General features: G+C 45.1%; 1 protein-coding gene across 1 annotated transcript; it reads left to right on the top strand.

Annotated features, from left to right (window-relative positions):
- Positions 1-28: 28 nt before the first annotated feature.
- Positions 29-17120, top strand: ACBD3 (acyl-CoA binding domain containing 3). The gene is made up of 8 exons (XM_056488207.1): positions 29-349; positions 7088-7229; positions 8254-8394; positions 9115-9273; positions 10589-10763; positions 13037-13229; positions 13912-14196; positions 15050-17120. Exons 1-8 carry the CDS (start codon positions 91-93, stop codon positions 15259-15261), a joined length of 1566 nt encoding a protein of 521 aa, XP_056344182.1. The 5' UTR covers positions 29-90; the 3' UTR covers positions 15262-17120.
- The last annotated feature ends 4722 nt before the right edge of the window (positions 17121-21842 follow it).

Raw genomic sequence — 21842 nt, 5'->3', positions numbered from 1 at the left:
GAAGATCCGGGTCGGAGGGGACGGGAAGTCGGGACGTGGCCGCCGCAGCGGAGCAGGAGGCGGAGGGCGGGCGGGAGGCGGCGGAGGAGGATGGCGGCGGTGCTGAACTCGGACCGGCTCGAGGTCTCGGTGGACGGGCTGACGCTGAGCCCCAACGCCGAGGTGCCGCCCTGCGAAGCGCGGCCGGCGCAGGGAGAGCCGGCGGCGGGGCGGGGCCGAGCGGGCCCCGGCTCCCCGGGCGCGGCGGAGGCCGGCGGCGAGGCGGCGGAGGAGGCGGCGCTGAGCCTGGAGCGGCGCTGGGGCTTCGCGCTGGAGGAGCTCTACGGGCTGGCGCTGCGCTTCTTCAAAGGTGAGCTTCTTCAGGCGGAGCCCCCAGTAGGGCTCGGTGTCCCGGCCGCCCGCGGGATGCGCTTTTCTTGGTGCCGGCCGTGAGCTGCCCGGCCTGCGGTGTGGCATTGCCCGGGGTGTGCAGCCTGGGATCGGAGCGGCAGAGCTCCGTGCCCGTGGTATGGGAAGGGAGAGCTCGCAGGCGTGGGCTAGGAGCGCTGGCCGTGACAGCCGCGGTCCTGGGGAGAGCTGCCGGGCCCTCTCCTCAGCGCGCAGCTCCAGAGCGGCCTCGCTGCTTCAGCACGAGGGGACACAGTCCTGAGCTGTGCCAGGGGAGGTTTAGGTTGGACATTGCGAGGAATTTCTACACAGAAAGGGTGCTGGACATTGGAGTGGGCTGCCCAGGGAGGTGGTGGGATCACCGTCCCGAAGGACTGGATGTGGACACGGTGATGCTCAGTCATGAGCTGGACTCGATGCTCTCAGAGGTCTGTTCCAGCCTGATTGATCCTGTGATTCCGTGTGCCGCCATGACCCCAGCAGGCGGCTCTGAAATACCCGGGGTGTAGACCTGGAGTGTTATTGCTGGATCCCCTGTAGCCAGGTGTGCTTCTGTGGGAAGGTGGGCGTATCTTGCCACACTTGGTTTCCTCCGGAGAGGGAAGTGGGCTGTGGGCTATTGAGGGAAGAGCTGTGCTCACTATATTGGGCACATTTCTGCAATGTGTCGCTCCTGTGGCTTGCAGGGAGTCCAGCCTCATGCCTGCACTAGGGAAGACAAGCTCTGCACTTGGAAAGGTCAGTCTGGTGGCAATCAGTTCTTACATGACCTCCCGGGGAGGCTGCCTCTTCTAAGGGCAAGCGCTGCTGGCAGGTGGAAACACTGCTGGAAGGACAAAGTTGTCTTTCTTCACATTGGCTGACCTGCTCCTGGTACTTGTTAGGAGCATGTAAAGCTCTAAGCAGTTTTCTTTAGCCATGGTTCTTTGAATCTGTTCTGATGCCCTTCCACAAAGTAGTTATTTTGTTAGCGTGCTAATATACAGAGGTGTTATTTTTTTTAACCTGTTAAAGAAACCATAAGGGATCATAAGATCTTATATTTTTTTTTCCTCCTGTATCAGAAGTTACCAGGTTGTGAAAGCATTGTACTTAATGTCTCTTTCTTCTTTCTGCAAAAGAAGTTGCTTAAAGGAGTTCTGGTTGTGTTTAATGATGCAGAAAGAAATGTTTCTGCACGAGCAAATTCCTTGTCTCGGTCAGTCATGGTCTTCTATCTTCGGTAGAATATTCCACAGGAAACTGTTTTACAGTGTAGAGTGTGTTTACAGTGTGAACTTGTGTTTGCAGTGCAAAAGTTACGTCCTGTGAATGACTTTATCTATATGGTTGCTATGTAGCAATAACCTATATCTATTATATCACGTTTTAACAGAATTAATGTTCTGGCTTTATCTCCTCTCTAATGATGAAGTCTCTGGGGTATTATTATCCTTGCCTTGTGCTGTCTTAGCAATGTTTTTTTTTTGTTGCTATTCATTTTTATCAAAACTTAATATCAATGTGTTTCAGCTTACTCCTGCTCCTTTCTTAAGCCTTCTGCAATATCTTGTAACTCATGGTTGTGCTCATAAGATGTTAATTTTCCCCATTCAATTGTGTTGTCAGTTTTTCCGGTGAAAACCTTGTTTCTCTATCCTTGTGGCTGGAATAACTCACACAAAGTCATCTGTAGATTTTTTTCCTAAAAGTGACATAACATGAAGATTTTTATTTATAGATCTGGTGGGGAGCTACAGGAGCTTGTAATACTTGGGTTACTGATTCTGGCAGTTTGTTCTCTATCTGCACAGCTCCAAAAATAAGTGGTCTCGTTTCCAAATTATTTTCATGCTGTCAGAACAACTGTGGGAGTGGGCACACTTGTTTAGCAGCTCTGTGCATGCCAAGGAGCAAATAGGGATTCCTCCTGTACTCCAAGAGGCAGCAGATCTGTCTGAGGGGGTGGCCCATGTTAATAGGTCAGTGCTGAGACCTTGTTTCTGAACATTCTTTTAAAAACTATGCTGATAGTTAAGCAGCTTTTTTTCTGCTTCAGCATGCAGCCTGAGTTTTCTGTAACTCTTGGTGTACTTTTGTCCAAGAGAAGTTTAATCTGATCAAAATAGTTTGAGTTTGCTTATTACAATGACTGCTAACACTTGTCAGTGGTGGCATATTGCAGGCAACAGAGTTGCTCAGAGACAAGACAGGGTGAGAGTGTGTGTGCATAAACCATGTACAAAACACAACAGAACCTAGGCTAGGATATTAAAGAGACTCAAAAGCTACTTTATTCTGTCTCTGATAAAGACAAATCTAAAGCAGATCTAAAATGCTTGACCCTGTGTCACTTCAACTGTCAGGCCTTAGGCTATGCAGGAGATGTGCACTATTTTTTTTTCTTTTTTTTTCTTTAACATTCATAATAGCTTGTGAAGAGAGCTTTTCAGAATAACAGGGTCATAGAAAATAGCTGGTAACAGTGTTCAGTCCATTTTTCTGTGGGAAAGAAGGCTCTTGTTTCCCTTCCTGCTCTGTTAAGCCTAGTGCAGGTCAAGCAGCATTTTGGCTGCCATTAAGAAGCTGCTCCACTGTGCTAGATCCAGTGTACAGTGCAGAGCAGTCATGTTACAGTCACTGTACGTTTCTTTTTCTCTGGGACTGCCTGTAATTGTGAGCCCTGGGGCATCTGGCACAGTAGAAGTGTCTCTGGTGGGTTATTCTGTTTGCTGGGTTATACCAGTGAAGGTAACCTGTTCAAGCTCTGTCCTGAAGCAGCAGAGGGTGGCTTGCAAAGCTCTGCCAGCAAATCTCTCCCAGGATCAGCCTGGCTTGGTTGTTTTCCACATCCTGTCATTGAAATACCATTGCACCCAACCTTCAATATATGACGGTCCCTGAAGTGTTCATGCACTGTCTAAAGTGATTTGCAGTGCAGCACATCTGAACAGACAGTACACAAACCATATCATTTTGGTATCTAAAAGCTCTCCTGGAATGTTAAGTACTCTAATTTTCTTTGACTGCTCTAAGTTATTTCCTCTTATCCTAACAAGAATGCATCTTCAACCTCAGCAGAACATCATTCTCAATTAATAGTTTGACCTCTTTTTTTGAGCACTAATTTGATGGAATGATTGCAATTCTTAAGTTAAGTAGGCTCTTGTTGTCAAGAATATGAAAACTCCTATAATGTATCTACATTTGTGAAGTTGAGCTTTGATCATATTTAATTGGAAGGGCCAGTCAGTAATTCTGTTGATGCAGAACACACTTTCAGGAGAGGAGGATTAGGAGTGTAAGAGTGAACTGTGCTCTGCAGGCAGCAGTTCAGTCCTCACACTTCTCAGTTTTGGTCTCACTCATTAAAACATTGCAAATGAATAGAATTAACATAGGTGACTTCTGCTTTTAAAAGCTATGAGGTGAAAAATCACTTCACAAATTGTTTTCTAGCTGCTTCTAGATGACTCAACTGAAAGCTATCCCGATGGAGTTAGGCATTTAGAGTGGGTGCAGTAGGTGAAGTTGAAGCTGCAGCATGGTGTGCCGTGTTTCTAAACGGGGAAAAAATCTGAAGTTACCGAGGAGTAACAGTGTCTTGCACAATGCAATCTCTTAAGCATATTTCTTAAACTCTCTGTGTCTAAATTTGCAGGCTTTTATCGATTCGTGTAAATAACACAGTCCCACGCAGTGACATAAGCCCTTCACGTTACTTGTAACAGCTTCATCTTTCTGTTGTGGTTGAAAACTGAGCATCTTCCTGGCTTTGTTGGGTCAGGATACCAGTGGCATAGGGTTGTACAGTTGCTGTGTTGCTGCTGTGCACGTCCTTTGGATTTCTCAGTGCTCCCTGGAGCTCTTTGATGTTCTTCCACTTCCCGACAGCTGTGTGAGGTGTGTGGGTAATGCCTGCTTAAATGGCGCGTTCACGGATGCTTGGATACATTTGGCACTTCTGCTTGTCTAGACACACTAATGCTCTTTTTGGCATATTTGACTCTGCAGATGAATTCAGGTCCTCTGGTTCAGTTAAACACCAGCAATTCCTGGTCTTTGGGGTGATTATACAGTGTGATTTATGCTGTAGAATTCAACTGCAAAATAGTTAGTGTGAAACTTAACTACACTGTCTAACTGGCTGCAAGTGTTTTTCTGATAATTTGCTTCTAAGCTACATAATCTACAAGTCATTGGAATCTTGTCTTGTGTTTTCTCCTCTGTCTTTTTCCCTCTCTAGCTTGTTTATTGTTCTTCCCTTGGGTAGCCATTCTTCGTAAATGCAGATTTTGGCTTCTCAGTAATTATGGCATGAGGTCTGATTTCTCTGTTCTGTGAAAATGCAGATGTGCTGTGCATTGCATGGGAAATGAAGGTTTTTTCACTATAACTCTCTTCAGAACTGAGTTCAAATACTGATGATGTTATCTGGCTTAGGTAGCAGTTTAGTACAGCAAATAGCTATGTGTTTTGCCAGGCAGATGTAGGTACACGGTTGTGTGAAGTAAACTGTGCTATAGGGACCCCCTTGAGAATCACACTTTTCTCAGAAGCCTGGCAAAATTTCAGTGCAATGCCTTTGTCAGTTGACTTGCTTTGGTGCACACTGCCCCAGGACATTAAGTTTTATTTCAAAGTACTGCTGTTTATTGAGGCTAATGGAAGTGCTTGTTACCTAATAAGTAAATTCTGAGTTGAGTGTAAAGTGTGAAGAGTTGAGGAAAAGCCAGAGGGGCTCTTTGGAAGGCCTGAGAGCAGGAGCTGAAAGCTTACCAGCATGTGGTGATTGGCATCCCTTGAGGATCCCAGACTTGGGGTGGGAAGGGACTGCTGGGGATTGTCAGATTTAGCCGTCCTTTTCAGCTCAGGCTTCATGGCACTGTCACTGTTTGAGTTTTGAATATCTTCAGTCATGGAGACTTAAAAACTTCTCAGGGCTCGATCACTGTCGGTTGAAAAAACAACAGTGTAGAAGAACCCCAAACAAACAGCTCCAAGCAAACAAACAAACAAGACAAAACCCCAGAAAAATCCTTAAGAGGCATTTCCTATACTTCAGTTTGTGTCAGCTGCCTCTTGTCCTTTCATTGTGTACACTACATAAACTCTGGTTCAGTTTTTAAATCCCACCCCCCCTTTCCTAGCCCACCAGATATTTTTGGAAGTAGATATTTTTGTGGAGAAAGGCTTCTGTTTTTGAAGCTGGCAGTTATATTTGCTGCAAGGTTGTGTGACATTGGGACAAGAGCAAATACTTGAAATTCTGCAAGAGTGATGTGGACTTCTAGGAATGGATAATAAGTAATTAAATATTTGCCTTCCTTATCATTTGATTGTGGCTCAAAACAAATGGCATGCATGTAGTTCCTTGTGATGTTTCTGCTGAGTAAGTCCAGCAATGTAATGAATTTTCTCTGTCAAAAATAGTGTCTTGCTGTGACCTGCAAGCACTTTCCCACTGGGATTGTTTCTGATTTCCAGAAGTATTTGCTCTGAGTTTCTCAATAAACTGTAATAGGAATATTTTCCTTCCTCTCTCATTGTGAGATTCGCTTATTTCCCTATTAATAACTGTTCCCAAGTGTCAGCCAAGCAATTTTGCTGTATGTGTCAGCCTGAAATTTAGGTGTGGACTGTTCATTTTGAGGCTGTAAACAACTTGCTCCAAAGGAGAACAGGGACTGAGTGGCAGCCTTGTCTTCAGCTCCCAGTTACATGGAGAGCATTGCAGTCATGAGAAGTGACTATCTTTTACCTCTGGTAGTAGGTAGTAGTCATTTCTCCTTTCGAAAGGAGATGGTGCTTATTTATTTGTTTTCCTGTTCAAGAAAAATGTCTTTTTCTTTATGAGCAGTGTACACACACAGCAATGCCTGTTTCTTTGATTTGTTTTGACAATTTAAATGTGTTGAGGTAAGTCCTAGCTGACTAATTCATATATCATTTTAAATCAATGCAAGTATCTTCTTACCAGTAAAATTATGGTGGGATCTAACTGGGAATGCTTCAGAGCATGTTCCTGTGGAGCCACTGGAGCTAGTTCAGGCTTATGTTGCCTTCTTATTGTCAGAGTTCACTGTCTGTGCTCATGCTGATGGAGTCAGCTGCAAGGCTTTTCATTGTGAGGGGCTATTCCAGCTGCCTTGGCCAAGGGCAGCAATTGTATTCCCTCAAGGAAAACTTTCCTTGACTCTTAATTTTTCCTCTCTGCAGTTCTCCTTGCCTTCAGCCTTGGCTATTTTGCTTTCATCAATGTAAAGAGCATGAAAGGAGAGCAGTTCATAAAGTAAACATCTTGTCTTTCTTTGTGGAAAATCCTTCCTATGCACACCAGAGAGAGTAGACTTGGCAGACACATTTGAATTCAGTTAAAGTTTTTAGGTATTTTGGAGATATAGATCCATATGGTGTGATATTCAACAAATTAATGTAAATATTTATGTGGTAACTGACTTGCTAAGACTGACTGTAGATAGTGGGATGCAAAGCATTCCACACTGAAGTTTTCATTAGCTGAAGTAGATGTGTTTTTTCTGGACAGATCTGTATTTTATTTAAATAGAACTGACTTAATTTTTCTAACCTTTTATGACTTGACTTTTTTGGCTTTTTTTATGGTGGAAATCATGGGAATGGTTATGCAACATACTCATTCATATTCTGTGCTTAATTAGTCACAACAATGAACATTTCTTTATTTTTTTTTTCCCTACAGAAAAAGATGGCAAAGCTTTTCATCCAACATACGAAGAAAAACTCAAACTTGTGGCACTGCACAAGCAGGTTCTACTGGGACCTTACAACCCTGACACTTGCCCTGAAGTTGGATTCTTTGATGTGCTGGGGAATGATAGAAGGTAAAAGGGCTGGTGCTTTTGTTGGTCTTAACTCTGCTTTTCCTGTGAGAAGATACCATCATCCAATTTCTGCAAGTGTGTGGGTTATCTCAAGTATCTGTGCTAGTGGAAAGTGAAAGTGGCCTCTTCAAATACATCTTAGAAGCATGACTCACAGTTCAGTACAGGAACTAACAGAAGATTATTGGGTTTTTTTTTTTCAACCACATTAGAAGCTGCTCTGCTGGCAGTCCAGTTTCTTGTAGCAGTGTAAGGTGCATTAATGTGCAGGCCCATGTTTCATCTGAACTCCACACCATGGTTACAGCAGGCTAAGCCTTTTGCCAGTGCTTTGCCACAGCTTCTCCTAGCACCAAAGATAATTTCTGAAGCCAGAAAATTAAAACCTGATGCATTCAAACTCTGAGTAAATCTTTTATGAGACCTGGGAAGTCTCAGGTATGTCTCTTGTGTTGCTTGCAGCTCAGGCTGCACTTCTCATGTTCATTGTTGCTCTTTTTAGTGTTCTAGAGTGAAGGCATTGTGCAACACAGCAGTGGCTTCTCTGAGGTGGACCCAGGGCACTGCTTTTGCACAAAAGGATGCAGCTTAGGAGGAGCAGGGCTGTTTCTTTCAAATAACTGAAGTGCTGTAATCAATAGTTGTTACCATGTTTGTTCATTCAGGAAAATGTATACTTTTTTTTTCCCATAAACTAGGATGGAAGGAGGTTAAAATATACTTCAGATTCACTTGTAACTGGGAAGTTTTTGCACATAGTTCAGAATTCAAAGTAGGGTTGATGGGATGTATGAAATTTAATCTAAGAGCTGAATTATATCTATTGGAAAGGCAAAAAATAACGTAGTGCAAGCAGAAGAGAACATTGTTCTGTCTTTGGGAAAAGTTGTTGGTTCTCTGAAAGTGAAAGTGATAATGTTTGGTTCCTGGTCTTCCAGCTTTTTTTTCTTTGCTGGGTTATCAGCACTTACTACTGGATTGAAAAGAGTTGAGTTTGTTATTTCAGCTGAATTCTCTTTCTCAGGAAGGAATGGGCTGCCCTTGGAAACATGTCAAAGCAAAAAGCTATGACAGAATTTGTCAAGCTCCTACATAGGTGCTGCCAGTTGTTCTCAACGTATGTCACTTCCCACAAGATAGAGAAAGAAGAGCAAGAAAAGAAAAGGTAACATTTGGGTGCTTTGGTGTTGGCATCTATGGAGTACGTAACTCTTGGCCTGTGGACAGTATCACAGCTAGCTTAGACTGGGGTTGTCTTGGGAAGGGAAATGCTTGAACTGTAAGTGGCTATGGTACTATTTGATCTCTTTAAGCCTTTTTAGTTTGCAGTAATGGGTGGCTGTTAAGAAGTTTTAAAGATTTTGCTGATATTGTGATCTGCTTAAGAAGAAATGCTTCACAAAATGTCTGTCCTGATGTCTGTGGACTAAATATATAGAGAATATTAAATTGTCAGTTTTAAACTTCTCTCTAATATGAGTTAGCAGCTTGACAAAGGCTGTATTATTATTGCTTTCAGGTGTGATTATTAAACCATAGTAGCCACATCATTATTGAACATGGAAGATGTGTTTAAAGCTTCCAGGCATTTCTTTCTGCTATACGGGTAGCATAGTAACAGGTTAGCATTAATATCAAATTGTAACACAGAATTTACCTTTGTCATGCTGCTGAGTGCAGTAAAACTCTGCAGTGTGTTTTTTTTGTGTGTCCAGTAAGACACTTCTCCAGCCAATTTAAGTGTGAGGAGATACGCTGGATTTTGTCTGGAGGATACCAGACAAAAACCTCACTGGGCAGGCAAAAGGCAGGTTACAGCATGCTGAAAATAACTCATCCTAGGATTGTAGGAATGCTGAAATGGCTTATTGAGTGGATGTTGCAGAAGAGAAGAGGAAGAGCGAAGGCGGCGTGAAGAGGAGGAGCGGGAGCGGTTACAAAAGGAAGAGGAGAAACGTAGGCAAGAAGAAGAGGAAAGACTGAGAAGGGAGGAAGAGGAGAGGAGGAGAATAGAGGAGGAACGGCTTCGGATGGAACAGCAGAAGTGAGTAGTGGAAGCAAACAACACTTTAAAAAAAACCCAACTGTCTTGCATTTGAGACAATTGTATGCTTGGAATATACAGTTCTAATAAATTTCATTGTTCCCATCACATCCAGATGCTGAAAGCACAGATCTGGCTTTGCACATGCAATATTTAAGAGAATAGTAAAGTGTTCCACATCAGTCAGCAACTATTTTCCACCATAAAAATGTCTTTGTGAGCAGTGTCTCTGAGGTAGATCCTGTGCTTGCTATTTAGTGGTTTTGAGAAGGGAGCAAATAATTAAACCACAAGTTTTGCTGCTTGTTTAACATGGAGTGCCAGAGGAGTGTAAAAGACAGGCATAAATTTATATATACACCATAGAAAGTGTTTCACAGTGCTAAGTAACAAGAAGTGTGGTATGCCTTGAAGTTGATGGGGTTTTTCACATGAATGGAGTTGTGTATTAAGTGGTCATAGCAGGTTACAGAGATAAAGAGTTTAGACAGAAAAGGAATGTGGATACTAAGTGTATCTAAACTGGTCACAGTTTGCTGAAAAGCAGTAAATCCAGAAAGACTTTTTCTTTGCAATTGTGTGATACTTCTTCCTTCCTCTGAAACACTCATGGCTGGTCACTGATGGACATAACATGAGACAGGCCCTGAATCTATCTTGTCATTTAGCCATAGAATTTCTGTTAGTTCAGAGAACAAAAACAGCATGTGCATATGTAAACCATGTGTTCCTCCTGAAGTTTCAGCAGTTGAGTTTACTGGAGATGCAGATGCCCCATCTGGCAGCTTTTTTTTTTGTTTGTTTGTTTCTGAATTAGGCCACTGTCAGTCATGTTTCTCATATTTGTTTGCATACTAACCAGGAAAGCTAATATAGTTTGCAGTGTGTTTTTCTTAGATTCACCAAAATTCATTGGTGTGCTGTGCCACAGCAGGTTTCTTCCTATGAATATTTACAGAATGTCTGCTGGAAGGATGGTTTCTGGAGAAAGCATATGTGGGTTTTTTCCTTTGCTTGTTTGAGAAATTTAGTCGTGGGTTTTGTGTAGCACTACCTCTTTATCAGACTACAGATTGAGAATTATTATAAGAGTTCTTGTTCTTCTAACATTTGATGTTTCCAAACGCTGGGTAGAAAGTGTTTAGGCAAAACTCATATCTGCATTAGCTCTGGGTTCTGGTCTATTACGTAGGTTTATTTAAATTGGGTTTTGCAGAATGGAGTTAGGTGATGTCAGTGGGCTCCAAGCCAGTTGAGTGCAGGGATGCCCAGTGCCCTGAGGTGTTGGTGAGGCCGTGCTGTGCTCCCGTGGCAGGCAGCAGATCATGGCAGCGCTGAACTCGCAGACGGCCGTGCAGTTCCAGCAGTACGCGGCCCAGCAGTATCCCGGCAACTACGAGCAGCAGCAGATCCTCATCCGGCAGCTCCAGGAGCAGCACTACCAGCAGTACATGCAGCAGCTCTACCAGGTCCAGCTGGCACAGCAGCAGGTATGCTGGGAAACCTGGGCTGTGTGTCCCAGGCTGTCGCTGGGGAGCGTGGGATTTGTGACCCAGGCTGTCACTAGGACGCATTAACTTGTCTGTGTTATCTCCTTGGAAAGATAATTGCCACAGGGGGAGCTACCCTACCATGCTAGTGACTAATGCTGCTTCATATTCAAATGCCAAAGCCCCTTTATTTGTTTCATCTTCTGGAGTAGTTTTCTGAAGCAGCTGTTAATTAGGACAACTCTGAGCAGTCTTTACTAATGACTTGGTTCAATATTATTATTAGAGATGAAATGTGAACCGCTCTGCTGCAGCATTTGTGGTGTGTGTGTGTGTGATTTAATAACATACAGTCCATCCGAACATGAACAGACCTCTTCAGGTGACTCTCCTGAAGATCTGTGCAGAGCAGCAGGCTGTGGTCAGCCCTGTGTTTCTTGCTGAGCATGTGTATACAGCAGTGTAGCATCACTGCTGGGTTGGAGGTTGCTTCTCCCTGCCAACCTGGGCACTGCTGACTTCTCTCTCCTTTTGCACCTATTGTCTGTACTAATACCTGATGAAGTTGCTTGCCTGCAATAAGCTGCTGATGATTTGGGTGGGAGGACAGACTGTAGCTGCCAGCCTGATATCTGTTCTTGAGCTAGAGACGTAAAGTTCAGTAACCAATTTCCTGTTAAGGCATTTATATTTTGTGGAGGCTGATGCCCTCAGTAAGGAAATGTCCAAGGAAGGGAGCTGTGTGAACCTCATGAAGTTCAACAAGGCCCCTGCAGTGGGTCAAGTCAGGGCACTGCCCGGTATCAGTACAGTCTTGGGGGTGAGTGGGTTGAGAGCTGTCCTGCAGAGCTGGACTGGTGAGTCCAGAGAGGCCATGAAGATGCTCAGAGAGCTGGAGCACCTCTGCTCTGAAGGCAGGCTGAGAGAGCTGGGGCTGTGCAGCCTGGAGAGAGAAAGCTCTGGGGAAACCTCACTTGGCCTTTCAGTACCTAAAGAGGGTTTGTAAGAAACATGAAGAAAGACCTTTTTACCAGGGCCTGTAGTGACAGGACGAGGGGTAAAGGTTTTCATCTGGAAGAGTTTAGGTCTAGATTGAACATAAGGAAGAATTTATTTTTTTTTATAGTAAGGTTGATCAGACACTGGCAGAGATTTCCCTGAAAAGTTCTGGAAGCCCCATCCCAGGAGGTGTTCATGGACAGGTTTGATGGAGCTTTGAGCAGCCTGGTGTAGTGGAAAGTGTCTGTTCCCATGGCAGGGGTGTGGAACTAGATGATCTTTATAGCTCCCTTCTAAGCCAAGTATGATGGAACTGGAGTGGTGTAGGAAAGGCAGAGGCTTTCTGCCCTGTTACAATTACTTTTTGGGCTTTCCTGATGTAGTTTCCCTAATACTTGTGAGGAATGCTTTATTTGGATGCCTGTGAGTCAGCTGCATGGGGTCTGTTAGTGCAATTAGAAAGTGCTGTTCTGCTTACAGTCAGCTTCTGATGCAATTGATCTATGAAAGGCTGTGTGCAATAGTTGGGTAGAAAAGTTCATGCCACCTTTAAGTGCACACAACTGCTGTAGTAGATAATGAAATCTGGACAGCATCTGTGCAATCACTTAAATTTGAAATCTTAACTGATATTTATTGTCTTCATATTCCTGCAGGATACCTATATTCCATTTGCTCATCAAAATCTAGTGATTATTATGTTATCCTTTCAAGTGGCACTGTCACTTTATCTTTTTCCTGTCCCTTCAACAAAGCCTGTGTTATCTTTCTGCACTGATAACAAGGGACAGGTAGGTTGCTCAAGAGAGTTCTCTGTTTGACTCATAAATAGACCTTCAGTAGTCAGCGCTTTTCAGACCTGGATGAGCTCAGGCTGGATGGAACCCTTCCAGCCAATTAAAAAAAAAAAAAAAAAAAAAAAAAAGCCCAGTAAGCAAGTCACACTTCCAGCTATGATAGAAATGTTACAGGAATGAAAAACTTCCATAGTTAAGTGCAAGAATTTGTGTGCACCATAATTAATTTGAAAGTTGAATTTTTTTTGTTCTGGTTGTATCCACCAGCCTAGAACCAAGTGAATTCACATCCCTTGGGACTGAGCAGATGTTACTGGTTAATGTGTGCTGCTTCTGGTCTTTTGGGTCAAGCCCCCTTGCAGGGTGAAGGAGGAGGTTTTTTCTTTAAATTGCCTTTATACCTTCTGCTGGAAGGTGTAAAACTGGCGCCTTGTGAGGGTTTGGTTCTCTACATGACCTTAATTCCTGTTGTTTTAGGCAGCCTTACAGAAGCAGCAGGATGCAGTGGTGGCAGCAACAGGGACACCACTGACTACTGCATCAAAGGTGAACACCCCTGCCCCAGGGGACACCCCATCCATCAATGGGCAGGCCAGTGCACATGCAGACAGCCCTGAAAAAGAGTTGGATCCTGAGATTTTGGAAGAAGCACTGGAGAATGGACCAAAAGGTGGGACTAGCTGAATTTCTTAATTAAAAATAAATAGCAAAAGCCTTTCTTAGGGTTCGTGTATCTTAAGTAGGGTTACTGTGGTTCTTTGTTTGCCTTCATTTGGCTATGGAAAAGCTAAGTTTGCATCCTGGTGCTGCTGTCTCTCATGGGAGAGTAATATTGCATAGGCAAAGCTCAGCTTTGGGAGGGGAAGGAAAGAGGAAGCAGCAAAAGCATTTCAGCAAACCTGATGGGATCCAGAACCTTCTGTCACTGTAGACTTGAAGGAAAGGAGCATAATGTTGTTCTGGCATAAAGTTTTTCTGGGCAGAAATATGCTCAGTTTTATTTGAACTGCGTCAGAGCTGCTTAAAGATCCTTCCATTGAAGGGTTCTGTGCAATATAAACTCGTCACCTGTAGCAGTACATTTGCCTTCTGAGGGTTTTTTGCATAAGCAGTGTTGGTTCAAATGTGGTGAGCAGGTGAACTGGTAGCATGTAGTAGTGTTATAACTAAATTTGCACTGTTTCATACATCTTTTCAGAGTTGAAACTTGCTCCTTCTGTTAAAAAAAAAAAAAATTGCCTGGAAGCAACTTTAATGCTTGAGGCCCTCAAGTGCTCCTAAGGCAGACTTTTGTATGAAGCACAAATAACTGAAACAAAGCCTTACTGGAGAATTTCCTCCCCTCTCTCCAGATTCTCTCCCAGTGATCGCTGCCCCATCCATGTGGACACGGCCCCAGATAAAAGACTTCAAGGAAAAAATCCGTCAGGATGCAGACTCTGTGATCACAGTGGGCCGAGGAGAAGTGGTTACAGTCAGAGTACCAACCCATGAGGAGGGGTCTTACCTCTTCTGGGAGTTTGCTACAGACAATTATGACATTGGTTTTGGGGTGTATTTTGAATGGACAGACTCCCCTAATACTGCAGTCAGTGTGCATGTCAGCGAGTCCAGTGATGATGAGGAGGAAGAGGAAGGTAAGCATGCTGATGTATGTAAACTGTCAGAGTTTGCTGTGAGGGAAACCCCCACTGATGGTCTTGTGTAATCTTCTCCTTTCCCTGGCTTCCATCTGGCTGGAGTAATGTTTTCAGTTTTGAATAGGAGCTGCAGTTCTGCAAGTAACTTCAGTCCCCTCCTTGGATCACAGGTTAAAGCAGCTGAGGCTGGGGAAATCCTTTTCCTAAGTCAGCTGTTCAGCAAACTAAACTGAAACCTGTGCTGTAACAGAGCACAGTGGATCTGTACTCTGAAACCTTAGGAAAATCCTGTTCTGCTGGTTAAGAGATGTTTTTAGGGAGGAAGATTCTTTGAGGCTGCAGCAAAACAGCTTCAGAGAGCAAGTCCTGATAGTGGCTGAGACACAGGTCACACAGCCTTTGCCTGTGGAGGAGTCTAGCATACTATCACAAATGTTTTGAAATGAGCCTGTGATTTGCTTGGAAGGAGCTGCCCTGACCTGGGAAGCAGTGGCATTCTGGGAACACTACCAAGTAATCTGTGCCGGTCAGTATGTCACATCAGTGGCTGTCAGTGATGGGTGATTGTCTTACTGAAAACTGGAGTTTGGCATCTCCACAAACTGACCTGGCTGTGCTGGGGAGATGGGTGTGGAGAGTTTTAATATCAAACTGTTAAAATCAGGATAAAGTGAGCTTGTTTGCTGTTCCTCCTGCTTCTGAGTGCTTCAGCCCCAGCCTTGGTATGAATCCCTGTGACTTCTCTCATTCCTAAACTAACAAAGAAGGCTTTGTCCCCTAGAGATTAGTCTGACTTTCTCTCATAAAGCATCCACCCATGTTCACTGACACCTCTTTTTTTCCCTTGCAGAAAATACTAGCAGCGAAGAAAAAGCCAAAAAGAATGCCAACAAGCCTCAGCTAGATGAAATAGTGCCTGTGTACAGACGAGACTGTCATGAAGAAGTGTATGCTGGCAGCCACCAGTACCCAGGGAGAGGAGTTTATCTTCTTAAATTTGACAACTCCTACTCTCTATGGAGGTCAAAAACAGTTTACTACAGAGTTTATTATACTAGATAAAGGTGTGGCTGTGTCTGAGGCTGGGCTGTGCAGAAGATGTCATTTTATTTGGAATTTTCTTCAAGCATAATGGATCCTTTTGAGTCTGTGTTTCATCCTGTCTGTATCTATATGGTTTGTGTGAACTTTTAACAAGTAGACACTGGGATCTTCCTGCTCTATGACACTAATGCATATTGCATTGGGCTTAACACAGGATCTCCCTAACCTTTTTGGGGATTGGAGTCGTTGGCTCCAGTGCTGAGGTCACATCAATTGCACTTGTTAAAGCCTCATGAAAAAGGGGGAGGGAGTTGCTGGCTCACTGGCTGGGTGATCTGATGTTTCCAGGTCTGGATGCCTTGAATAACTCGTTGATGGTTAATTTAAAGGTCCCATCAGTAACTGGTAGATTTGGATGCAGTTTGCTGTGTAGCAAGTTTCTCTTAACTGTAATTGAATGTCAGTTTTTTTACACCATTAAAACTTGAAACTTTAAGTTTATGCAGTTTAGAAACAAGTTGTCTCACTTCTGTCCTCATCAAAGAAGAAACATTCAGTTCCTTAAACCAGTGTAGTGTGTAAGACAAGGATGAACATCCTGAAAGTACAGCAAATAACCTCTTCTGAAGGTGTAAGCTGAATGATGTTTAAAAGTATGTGTAATAAGAAGAACCTTAATCTCTGCCCCACTGCTAACCCTAGAATAAAAGTCATATTTTGATGCAATTGACTTCAAACAGGACACAGACTGCTCCTGAGTTTTTTGGGGTTTTTAATGGGGTAGACTAAATAAAAAAGGCTACAAACTTGAAACCAGTTTTATAAGACCTGAATACACATGTTGTGCATCTGGAGAGCAGTCAGTCACTTTGATAGAGTATAGGAGTTAATGTTGCACTAATGATAGAAATCACTGCCACTCCATTTTAGTCTGAACTGGTGATAGTGAGGTGCAAACTTTCTGCTTTAATTTGTAGCTGTGGGCAGAAAGGCCAGGTGCACATACAGATACTTAAGGTAGCTTTAATCTCAGTTTCACACGGTTTGGTTGGGGCATTTTGTATTTCATATAGTGAAGAAACAGTGCAGGTGTCTCCTTGGCTTGAGGCTGCAGTGAGAACCGCTCCCCCCGGAGCCCAGGGGTGACGTGTGGCAATAATGACTTGTGCAAGTGCTCTCTGCATGGATGATGCACCTTGTTACTGACAGGAAATGGTTGCTTTGGGCCTCAGCCCAGCTCTTGCAGTCAGGCTTCCATTGATCAGCTGCAGCATGTGCAGTTCCACGGCAAATGATGTTGAGTTGGTGGGCTTTGTTTGGACGGTCAGTTTGTACATACATGATACTTTACTTTTCTCATACCAACCATGGAGATACTTCTCCTAGAGTGCTTAACTTGTCATCTTGCTTTTTGGGTCAGCAACACCGTACCAGCTTACAGCTAGTTAGTGCTGCTTTATCCAAAAACACTGTACAATGTTCTGCTCTTGTGTACATACAGTATATAAACCATGGATTTAGAAAGTACCTTGCTTTTAAAGAAAACTGTATTTAATGTAAAAAAAAAAAAAGAAAAACAAACAAAAAAAAAACTTTTAAAAAGGCAGGCACTAATATATTTCTTCTGGTCTTCAAATTACTTTTTTTTTTTGGTCCATACAAAAATGTTACAACTTTTTCCTCTAAGAATATCTGTTCTTGGGAGCGGTGTTTGTTGCTTTAAATGGCAGCACTTACTGTCATGTGTTGGATGCTAGAACTTCTACATTTTCAGACTTTTTTTTTATTGCCTCTGGCTGTTGTTAGTACAGTACAAGTGCGATTTCAAGATACCTTGAGATAGTATTTAATCCTAATTAAAATACATTTATCTGTAATGCTGTTGGCTTTTTATTAATTTGCAAACCTTGGCATTGCTGTGTATGGCTCTTGAGCTAAGATAAGCTCATCATCTTCTTTGTCACATTCAGAGGTTTAGCACCTTGCTTCCACTGTGGTCAGAGGCTCTGCCCAGGAATGTCACTGGCTCACTGGATGGGCCATCTGTCAGTTCTGGAAGAGCACAGATTGATCTGAATCATCTCTTTGGGTTTTGAGGGGGTAGCAGAAGGGGTTGGGTGTGGGCAGCTAAAACCTCCAAGAGTTCTCTCTTCCAAGGGAGTCCTGAAATCACTCACCTGGAGGACAAGAGACAGGACCATGCATGGTTTAGACTGAACAAGAAGAAAAGCAAGGACAAAGAGGCAAAAAGGCAAGTTATGCTGAGGTTTGTGGCAGCCAAAATCTTTCACTGCTTACCTGCTGCTGGTAAATAGCTTATCCTGGAGCTGAGGCTGGGATGTGCACTAGTTTGGTCTGGGGAGCAGAATTCTCTTCAGAGAGAACAAAGCACGTGCTGTGCTATGAGAAGCAAGATGCTGAGAAGTTCAGTGTACCAGTCTGGGTATTCTACAACCTAATTTCACATTGAAAACCAAAGTACAGCAGCAGGCTTGCCCCAGCTGAGCCTATTTTACCTGTCTCATCCATGTATAAATTCCCCTTTCCCCAGTTAAAAGGGAGGAAAAAAAAAAGCTGTGCTCCTCACAGCTCACTTTAGGCAGCTGTCTTCCACAAGAGAATTTTTATAAACTCTTTGTGGAATGAGCTGTGGAGTGACTGGTAGTAACTCCAGGTGACACAACATTAGCAGTTTGACAAAGCTCCGTTCTGAATACACTGGTCCTTCAAGAAAAGCTAAATCATCCCAGTGAAAAACCATTGTTGGAACAGGTTCTTCAAGGCACATTCATAGGAGACAGCAAGGCATGGTTTTACTTGGCTTTGCTATCCCAGAAAGATAAGCAGTGCACTCTCAACAACTTGCTAATTAAACCACCTGTCTGCTCTGAAATTATCCTTGCCTATCCCCTTTGCTGTCCTTCCCACCTTTTGGCTTTTGGCACTTGTGCTTTGCTTTGTCAGTCACGGATGAGAGATAGATTTAGGGCAGCTGGATGCAGCCTTTGAGATGTCTGTAGTGGGCAGGGTCATCACACTCGGGGTCTGCTGTCAAGGGGTCAAATTTTAGGGCTGGGTGCCTGCTTTGTTTGCCATAGAGCTGTACATGTGCATGGTCCAATGATCTGTGGCAGCAGTGTACCTGCCTTGGGCTCTGGTGTGCACCCACAGCTGGGTTTAGAGGGCAGCTATGTGCTTTTGAGTCCACTCCTTTAAAAAATAAAACTTCCAAACTCCCATCACAGCTACATCCACCATCATGCACTGGAAGATGAAGCAAAGCATGAAATGATATCCCAAATCTTTCCCTGAATATTGCTCATCTGAGGCCTGCCCTTTGGACATCAAAAGTGTTGCTGAAACATCAGACTGGCTTAAAGAAATACATTTAATTGCTTACACTAGTAGAGATAGAGATATGGCCATGCAATATAGATATTGCATCTGCAAAGTTATCTGGTATCCTAAAAATAGGAAAGTTGCAAGGAATGAGGAAAAACAAGGCAACACCAGTTCCCTATAATAAATTCTTCTCCCAGCCCTTGTTATTTTCATCTCCACCATGAAGCTGGTGAAGAACCTGCTCCTTTTAATCCCAGGGTCAACACTTGCATGGCTTGCTGGTCATCAGATTTGGAGGAGTAATTCCTTCTTTCAGACTCCACTTCTCTGGAGTTTAGTGTTTTCCTCAGTGCTGGACTTCAGCTTTCATGCATGTTTGTTTTAAGGGAGCAGCTGCTGGGTGGTCACTGCTCTCACCAGGCCTGGCAGGAGGAAGTTTGGTGTTTTACCCCTCCCCTTGGCTGTGCTCTCCTGATGGAGGAGCAGGTCTGAGTGGAAAAAGCCAATTCCCTTGGCTTGGACAGGTCACCACTCCCTTTCCCCAGGAATGTTTGAGCTGCTGTGCCATCCCTCCAGGCCTGCTTGCAGCTCCTCTCCTGCTGTGACTGCATCTCCTGGTGTGGCAGGGATGGCCTGGGGAAGCACATCCAGGGCTGCTGGCCCCCTGTCTGTCTGGGAATGGTTGAGCACAGGCTCTCCCCTGCACTCTGTGGGCAGGAGAGCAGCCCCTGCTCAGCCAGCAGAACAAATGCTTGGCCCTCTGCCACCACCATTAGTGAAATACCTGCACAGCCATCAAACCATGGCACAGGATGCCTGGGACACGCTTTGGAGCACATGGGAACAGATTCTGCTGTGGGGACTGAGGGGCAGCTCTGCCCACAGAGCCTGGGGGAGCTCAGCACAACCCTCTGCTGCCCCAGGGCTGGGCACAGGCTGGGCATGGGTCCCTCTGGCTGTGAATGCTCATGGAAATGGGGTGGCTGTGACTTTTAGACCCTTCCTGTGCCACCTGAGCAGTCAGCTGTGACCCAGGTGTCCTTTCTAGACATTATGAAGGCGTCTCCTTCCTGATATAACCCACTTCAGATCTCTCTGCCCATTGCAGCAGTTTGCATTGGAGGGTTGAAATTCTCAAATCCCATCTCTCAGGCTGTGTAAAACATGGGGAAGTTATTTGCAGCCTGCATCAGGACTGATCACAGAGTGAGTTCAGAGCACCTAGGGAAGTTTTGCTTGATGCTTGTTGAATTTGGCTTTTGCTTGAAGAGAACAGAGGTTTTTAATGTCTAAAAGAAAAGAAAGTGACACTAAAGCTTGGATTGCTTCATGCCCAGGGGGAAGTGACTTCATGCAGGCCTGGTGATGGGAAGAACAAGGCAGGAAGCAGTCAGCTGCCCCCAGGCAGTGCCCCAGGGCTGGGCTTTGCCCTGGCCAGCAGAGCTCCAGGAGCCTCCCAGCACAGAAACCAGCCCCAGCCCCAGCCAGCTGCACCCCACAAATGTCCCCTTGGGCCTCATGTGTCCCCTAGTGGGGTGTGGGGACCCAAAAGCCTGGGGCAAACTGGGGCAGCACTGAGGGGAGGCACCATCCTTCTGCAGGCACCCATCTGCAGCTGGAGACAGAGCTGTGCTATGTCTCTGCAAGCTGCTCAACCTGGCATGAGTAATCCTGTTTTCCTAGAGCCCATCAACAATATTTTTCCTTGGCAAATGCTCTCCCTGGGGTTCTAGTGCCAAAACTAATTTTTACAGGTAGATTTTGGTAGCCAGCCAGGTGAGTGCTGTGTAAACAGGGGCTGGGGGGGGAGCTCCCCCTCACAGCAAAAGGGACCCCACAAAGAGCCACTTTCTGCTCCCCTGGAGCCATCCCAGGGGGAGATGGGCCAGGTTTCCCTTCCAGCCTCGCTGGTGGAACTTGCAGTGGCCACAAGGCAAATGAAAACCAGGGAGGAGCAGGGAGCCATGGGCATGGCCAGCCCAAGCTGGGATGGTGGGTGCCAGCCTGTCCAGTCACAGCTCCCTGGAGGATCCAGCCCCAGCTCCTGCAGGATCCCCTTCCCTTGTGCCAAGGGAAAGGCAAACACTAAAAACAGTGGAAAAAAAAGAAATATCCTAAGGCTCCAGCTGTTGGTTTCCTGCATTCCTGTGCTTTTGTGGGATGGTGTGTATCTTGCTGCTGTGGGAGAGCTGGGGCTTGCTCCCACCATGGTGCATGCTCCAGAGCCAAAGGGACAATTCCTGATGATGCCACCTTGTTCTCAATGCCCTCGTGCCCCCCAGGACTCTCAAAAAGCCCCAAAATCACCATCCCCACTCAGAATCAACCAACCTGAGGGTCTCAGGGGTCAGGTCACAGGGAGATCAGGGCACAGCCTCATGCATGGAGAAAGTGGGAGGTGAAGGGAAGTACCCACAGCACTGGAAGTGGTGTAGGAAACCAGAGCCACCAAAGTGGTGTTGCACAGAGGAGCTCCTTTGCCCAGGCATGGGAGCATTTCTTTCAGCCAGGCTTGGAAAAATCCTGATCCTGGCTTCAACCCCACAGCTGTTTTTAAGGCAAGGAGCTGCAGCTGGGTTCTTGCTGGTGCTACATCCTCTTCATTTCCCTGCTGTTGGCAGCACAAAGTCCCAAACCAGCTCACCCAGGGCTGTGGGTGCAGCCCTGTGCACACCTTGGCATGTGGATAACGTGACTCAAACATCCCCACAGCAGCACAGAGGGCTTGCCCACCCTGGGTCCAGCCTTTCCAGCCTGCTGCTGGATCATCTCAACACCACAGCTTGGCTCCAGAAGACAAGATCAGCCACATCTGGCACTGGGAGTTGGGTTTGAGTCAACACCAATATTTGAAGATGTGTGTAAACCCAGTTTAAAAATAAATCCAAAACCAAACCACCCTAAACAGCTGCTGACCTGGCTGGCATGAAGCTGTCCCCCAAAGGCACCCAGACCCACACCAGTGCAGAAGGGAGGGATGCTGCAGCCAGCAAAGCACCAGGCAGAGGCAGGACCCCTCCTCCAGGCAGCAGCTGGGCTGAGCCATCCTGCCAAAACAGCCCCACTGGCCTAAATTTCCCTGGCTTTTCCTACCTCAGTTAAATGCAGTTAAAGTCACTATCACTGAGCTTTCTGTGGCCACTGGGACATCAGTGCAGAGTTTAAAGGGGCTCAGCCAGGAGCAGGTGGCTCAGAGGGAGAGAGTGGCTATCCCAGCTCTGCACCCCAGGGCCCATCCCATGGGTTTGCTGGAAAAT

The sequence above is a fragment of the Oenanthe melanoleuca genome, chromosome 3, assembly GCF_029582105.1.
Source record: "Oenanthe melanoleuca isolate GR-GAL-2019-014 chromosome 3, OMel1.0, whole genome shotgun sequence".
In the NCBI taxonomy this organism is placed as follows: Eukaryota; Metazoa; Chordata; class Aves; order Passeriformes; family Muscicapidae; genus Oenanthe; species Oenanthe melanoleuca.
Note: the sequence above shows the minus strand (reverse complement) of the source record. Positions and strands in the feature narration are given on the sequence as shown.

Coding starts and splice junctions, on each gene's coding strand:
- ACBD3 (XM_056488207.1), top strand. CDS start 91: ATGGCGGCGGTGCTGAACTCGGACCGGCTCGAGGTCTCGGTGGACGGG. Junction 350..7,087: donor GGCGCTGCGCTTCTTCAAAG/GTGAGCTTCTTC, acceptor TTTTCCCTACAG/AAAAAGATGGCAAAGCTTTT. Junction 10,764..13,036: donor TCCAGCTGGCACAGCAGCAG/GTATGCTGGGAA, acceptor CTGTTGTTTTAG/GCAGCCTTACAGAAGCAGCA.